At 43.4% G+C, this 6,595-nt stretch overlaps 1 protein-coding gene across 1 annotated transcript in view; it reads left to right on the top strand.

Moving 5' to 3' along the window:
- The first annotated feature begins 2,598 nt into the window (after nucleotides 1-2,598).
- Nucleotides 2,599-6,595, top strand: part of lamb2l (laminin, beta 2-like) — a 77,744-nt gene continuing 73,747 nt past the window's right edge. Inside the window, exons 1-2 of the mRNA XM_056302180.1 lie at nucleotides 2,599-2,655; nucleotides 5,275-5,352. Of these exons, the coding sequence (XP_056158155.1) occupies nucleotides 5,313-5,352 (40 nt within the window). The 5' untranslated portion in view covers nucleotides 2,599-2,655; nucleotides 5,275-5,312. The remainder of the gene's footprint in view (nucleotides 2,656-5,274; nucleotides 5,353-6,595) is intronic.

Genomic DNA, 6,595 nt, shown 5'->3' with positions numbered 1-6,595 from the left:
TGATCCTGGTAAGGGGAAAGGCCAAGGACATAGATGTTCGCATGCATGTCTGGGTGTGCTGGTGGGCAGTGTTAGGTCAGAACATGGAGCATGGGAAAAACCCAGGTTGGAGACACAGACCCTGATTTGGGTAAGGGACCATTGGAAAAAGGATTCCTAGAGTTTATTTGTGAGTGTTGATCTTTACACATCTTTACACATCTTTTCCCGTGGCAGAGACTTTACACAACTTTACACATCTTTACAGATCTCTCCACTTAGCAAACTGGAGAGGCCTGGTGGTGGGGGGGCTCTGATGAGACTTCAGGAGGGTCACCTCCACGCTCCAACCAGTTAGCTGTGGGTCCATCTTATGTTTGAATGAGGAGCAGAATTTTTCATTAGTGAAACCTTTTGAGGACTTTTGAAGAATTCCTAAAGAGAATTCCTCCTACAGCACATTATGTACTTCTCTAGTTCATAGTTCATATCCCAGTATAAGCTACTTTATGTATTTTAGTTTCCGTTTTGCAAATATCTCTGCAGGCTGTGCAGGAAAAGCCCTTGCAAGTTCGAACCAAGCTGATGGGTTGATGGATAAATAGCTAATACGCGTTTAATAGAAAATCCATCCATTATCCAAGCCGCTTATCCTGATCAGGGTCGCGGGATGCTGGTCCCTGTGAATACTGCAGATTCCCCTGGTTTCCAGTATCTGTCATGGTCGCAGATTTGAAAGAAAAGTTGGCAAAAAGGTGCTACGAGGAGTTTTGAGATTTTCGTTGACTTTGCGCATCCCTGTGGAAATGAGCGGTAGTGTTTCGCAGAACGACCTCATTTTGCATGAGCATTTCCTCTTGCCACAAACATCCGCGGTCACCCTCTTCTAGCTCGTGCATTTAATTTGAAGAGAAGAGTGAGAGATGTGGTGTTTTTTGGGGGTAAAAAAGTGTTTGAGGTATTGGATCTCTAATGGTGGCTATGTGGGCAGCACGGTGATGCAGTGGTTAGCGCTGTCGCCTCACAGCAAGAAGGTCCTGGGTTCGAACCCCGGGGATGTCCAACCTTGGGGGTCATCCCGGGTCGTCCTCTGTGTGGAGTTTGCACATGTTCTCACTGTGTCTGCAGTGGGATTCCCCCGGGTGCTCCGGTTTCCCCCACCATCAAAAAGGTGTACGTGTTAGGGTTAGTACTCCTGTTTGTGCCCATGAGCAAGGCATGGCAAGACGAACTGGAGTTGGTCCAGCTGCCCACTGCTCCTGGCTACACAGCTAGGATGGGTTAAATGCAGAGCAGAATTTCCCAGCGGGGTGACTGCTGGGATAGGCTCCAGCATCCCCGTGACTCTGAGAGCAGGGTAAGCGGTTCAGATAATGGATGGATGGATCAATAGAGTATACCAAAGGAAATAAAAATTTGTAAAATGATTTTACAACCTTTTAGAAAGTATTCTGAATGGAGCACAACTTTTAAAAACATTTCCACTCTTGGGAGACACATTTTGGTCAGAGCTGATCAGAAGGTAATACATGACGGCCCAACTCGGTGCTTTTCCTGGTCCTGGTGCCATGGAAGAGATCAGCGTTGTGAGGCTCAGTGGTCCAGTTTGCTCTGGCAAGCCAGCACGAAGTTCCCTCTGTCTCTCCACCACACCTATGCTCATCTTTCTCTCTGTCCTCCCTCTCATCCTCCTGCTCTCTTTCTCTTTCTTCAGCCTCTCATTTTCTCCTCTTTATTCCTCCTGCTTCCTTTTTTCCCTTCTTTCTCTTTCTCTCACCAATTCCTCTCTCTCTGTGTCTGTCTCTCTGCCTCTGTCTGTCTGTCTCTCTTTCTCTGTCTGTCTCTCCGTCTGTCTGTCTGTCTGTCTGTCTGTCTGTCTGTCTGTCTGTCTGTCTGTCTGTCTGTCTGTCTTTTGCTGTCTCTCTCTCTCCCTCCCTCTCTCTCTCTGTCTCTCTCTCGCTCTCTCGCTGTCTCTGTCTTTCTCTCTCTCTCGCCCCCCCCCATCAGTGTCCAGACGGAAGGGGTGGTGCATTCCACCAGCGTAGAGACCAGTCCTCTCTTTCAGCCAGTGGCTCATAGAGTGACAGAGGAATTAGAATAAGAATGGCTGTCTATTCAGCCCACTGCCCCGGTGACGAGGCAGGGGCAGAGGGTGAGGGAGAGCTGGGGGGGTGGCGCTAGAGAGAGAAAGCGGGAGGAGAGGGGGGCAGCGGGGGTTTGGCGCACACTCAGCTCCGATTGGCCGGTAGTGTTCCCTCTGTTTTTACATTGCGCGCCGTAGGTTGTGCTTGCAAGTTGTCTTTTTTTTTTTTTTTTTAATGCACATATTGACAGACGTGTACCCCCCACATGTGCATGCACGCGTAAAAATACACATTGGTGCCCAGCCCTGTGTACATACACGCTGGATTACTAGTATACTAGTGTACACACACACACACACACACACACACACACACACACACACACACACACACACACACACACACACACACACACACACACAAACACACACAGCGAGAGAGAGAGAGAGAGAGAGAGAGAGGAGAGAGAGGGAGAGGAGAGGAGAGAGAGGGAGGGAGAGGAGAGAGAGAAACGGAACCTGCCTGCAGAGAGACCCAGAGAGAGGGATTGCTGCTGCGCAGTGCAGAGAGGAGAGTGGTGAATTGTGGTTGTGTGAGTACTTAGTCAAGCTGTTGTTGATCAAAGTTAGCGTTGGTTTTCCCTTGTTTTAAAGTCGTTAGTTATGGGTAAGGTGAGTAGTATTTAAAACAGAAATAATGTGACCACACAGACGTTATGTGGGTGCACACGGCCGGCGTTAACCTCTGGGCAGACAGAGCTACTGATGGGGTCAGCACTGCGAAGACCTGCAAATTAAGCCTTTCATTTATGTCTTCTTTCAAATTCTTAATATATGTTTTTTTTTTTTTCATTTTACTCTTAAGTGTTTGGCTACTTTCTGTTCTGTCTAAATGTGGTTTACTTACTTGTACAAAAAGTTGGCCGGGCTTTGGTTATTCCATGCTATTGGCTGTGAAGGATTTGGACAAGTTGGGTGAGGATTTAGTTGTGATGTCGCTGCCGTTGTGTGTCGGCCGTGGCTAAACTGTAAGCTTGCTTAACTATTTAGCTGTTAAACTCTAACCATGTTTTAGTTGCGTAACTGCAATGGATTTGTTGATTCACTCTCAAGAGGAAATGGCGTGGTGCGGTGAAAATGTACAAAACGGTGTAGGCCATACTGTATGTGGCTCTATATAAAGCCATGTATCATGTCTAAATATTACACAGACTAAACTTTTTGAAGCAACACAAATTGACAGTATTGTTATAAGCAAGGACTGGGAGTAGTGCTGATTCCATGTTAATAACGTACAGTAACAGACGGTAAAAAAATACCATGAACTTTTTATCATTATTGTGAAATTTGATAGTTAAAATTGCTCATCTGCATTTCCATAAAACTTTACTTTTACACCTCCCCAGCCAGTTGGGTGGAGAGATGCTTTTTCCATAATGCTAAGTTTATTAAGTTGTTCGGCAGTGGCTTTCTCTGGTTCTCCAGTGGCAGAGAGGCTTTACACATCTTTATAGATCTTTACACATCTTTACAGATCTTTTCCAGTGGCAGAGAGGCTTTACACATCTTTACAGATATTTGGAGATCTTTGCACATCTCTACAGATCTTTACACATCTTTATAGATCTTTGCAGATCTTTTCCAGTGGCAGAGAGGCTTTACACATCTTTATAGACCTTTACAGATCTTTACACATCTTTACAGATCTTTTCCAGTAGCAGAGAGGCTTTACACATCTTTACAGATATTTGGAGATCTTTGCACATCTCTGAACATCTTTACAGATCTTTATAGATCTTTACAAATCTTTTCTAGTGGCAGAGAGGCTTTACACATCTTTACAGATCTCTCCACTTCGCAAACTAGAGAGGCCTGGTGGTGGTGGTGGGGACTCTGAACACTCTTGAGGAGGGTCACTTCCATGCCCCAACCAGTTAGCTGTGGGTCCGTCTCATGTTTGAATGAGGAGAAGGAAAGCAGAATTCTTCATTAGTGAAACCTTTTGAGGACTTTTGAAGAATTCCTAATGAGAATTCCTCCTACAGCTATTATGTACTTCCCTAGTTCATAGTTCATATCCCAGTATTGCAGTAAGCTACTTTATGTATTTTAGTATCCATTTTGCAAATATCTCTGTAGGCTGTGCAGGAAAAGCCCTTGCAAGTTTGAACCAAGCTAGAAAGTTCAAAGTTTAAAAAATTGAGCACAGAAGGTTAAGGATGAGATTGTTGCATGCTTTTGTATAGTGTCTTATATCATATACCATATCCCAGCTGCCTTTATGGGTTCCTGGAAAGGGTTTTTACCCTGCGTATTGTAAACGGTATGTCGCATTTCCATCAAGCATGAATTGAATAGTTGGTTGTCCCGGATGCCATTAGAAAATGACTTTATACATGGTAACTGTTGGTGTGTCAGCATAGGATGCCTCTTCAGTGCTTCTTCTCAACAGTGTGGGAGCTGGACCACGTGGAGCCTCTTTTGTCAAGCAGGGTGTAAATATGCTTGCCAACAAAGACTTATGCTGGGTTGCTTTAGTACAGACTTCAGATCAGAAACTTACTCTAAGGTTGTAAGTAAATCCCGTAGACTGAAGAAATTGTCATGAATCAGAAAACCACTCATTGGACATATTTATATCCAGAAATCATAGCTTTCTGTGGAACGATGGTCATCGCAGCACATTTTGCTTTTCTATTTGTTGTTCTTCTCACAAACTTAGTACATGGCTTTCCCTTCCTGTGGCCACAGTTGTGCCAGGCTACAGATTGGTTTAGTGTGTGACATGAAAGCTGTGTATTCTTGGTCACTGCTGTGTGTGTGTGTGTGTGTGTGTGTGTGTGTGTGTGTGTGTGTGTGTGTGTGTGTGTGTGTGCCTATACTCACAAACACACACACACATGGCCCTGGCCCTATTCAGTGAGCAGAGCTCTATGTTTGTGGAGCCTGAGTACACAGCGAAGTCTTTTTCTGTGCATTGTGCCTCAGCACAATCACACAGACCCCAGAAAACACCCTTAAACCCCTTCAGTACATTACAGTTAATCAAATCACCCCATAGAAAAGGCACAAGGTGGTTTCAAGCTTTTTCATTTCATGTCCTTATACCAGCCGTAAAACGATATACTGTACGGTCTCTGCAATACATGGCAATTGAGGTCGTTTGTATGTCTCCTCACTCATAATCAGTTGCATGGGTCTTTGTCTTGCAGCCAGAGAGCCAGCCCGTGTCCTCCGCCCAGCCACCCTGATGTCCGTCATGGCTGTGTATCTGGGCCTCCTCGTGCTGGGTGAGTTGAGCCCTCTGATTATTTCTGTCTTCATAGCTCAAGTTTTGAAAATCAGCTCATAGAGAAGATTTAATGTATGCGAAAATATGTAGTCAAACACACTGTGATAGTTAAAGATTTTACGATTTTATTTTTTGTTTTATTTTTGGTTGTCACACTTTAACATGGGGATAAGTGAGGGCAGTTTAACACTAGAACGGCCAAGGCCGTCGTTTTGATGGTTTTGGATTTTCAAAGTTTAACAACTTTGCGGGAGGAAAAAGATACAGACCTGCCGCTCCCTGAATGCTTCTAAAACTGCATATAAAATTAGTTTTAGATCAATTGCACAAAAAGTTATAAGATCTACCTAAAACGACCATGAGCGGTCAAAATGACTGCTCGTAATTTGTGCGTCATGTCAGTATTTATGACGTGTTGGTGGCGTCATTTCCTTCATGAAGTTCGTTGCTCTGTCCTAGAAGCACACTAGCGTCCTCCAGTGCAGAGAAATAGTCTAAACTTGATTTGTGATTATTTCCAGCATGTCTGGTTACAGACGCCGTTACAGATGCACCATGACTACCACCGCTGCAGTATTTATGGGCGCTGGACAGTGGCCATTTTAAATTGTTTAAAATAGTATTAAAGTTGTTAAAATGTTAATTTTGGTGTCAGTTAGTTTCATAACAAACACACCAACATATGTAATGCGTTAATATCTCAATTGGTTATTTATCTTGACAGCATATAGAGTTTAAAGCCCGCGGCGGTCATTTTGACCACCTATGGTCATCTAGTATTTTTTAAGTTCCGGTCGTTGTTTGGGACTGTTTCAATATTTATTTCGGTTCTTTTTTAAAATGTCACGTTTTATAGGCCTTGTTACGTTTGTTAGATTAGCAATATGTGTTTTCTGTTTTGTTTTTCAGGTAATATTTTCACTTTTTTAATTTTGCTATTCAAGTTTGACCATGTCTCTCTGATGTTTAAATTGTTTAAAAATAATATTAAAGTTGTTAAAATGTTAACTTTGGTGTCAGTTAGTTTCCTAACAGACATACTAACATATGTAATGCGTTAATATCTCGTTTTAGGTAGGAGCGAAATCCCTTACGTCTAGCAGAAGGCTTTTGATATGAAATGTGTATTACTTTGTGGATGTGTCCATAGACTAGACTAAATCAAACAAGACAAAATTCAGCTGATTGTCCTATTGTGTCTTTTTATTATTCACTGTCACTGCAAATCCATCTTATCTGTA

This window comes from Lampris incognitus, chromosome 2, assembly GCF_029633865.1.
Source record: "Lampris incognitus isolate fLamInc1 chromosome 2, fLamInc1.hap2, whole genome shotgun sequence".
NCBI classification, from domain to species: Eukaryota; Metazoa; Chordata; class Actinopteri; order Lampriformes; family Lampridae; genus Lampris; species Lampris incognitus.
The sequence above is the reverse complement of the archived record's forward strand: the minus strand, read 5'-3'. Positions and strand labels throughout refer to the sequence as shown.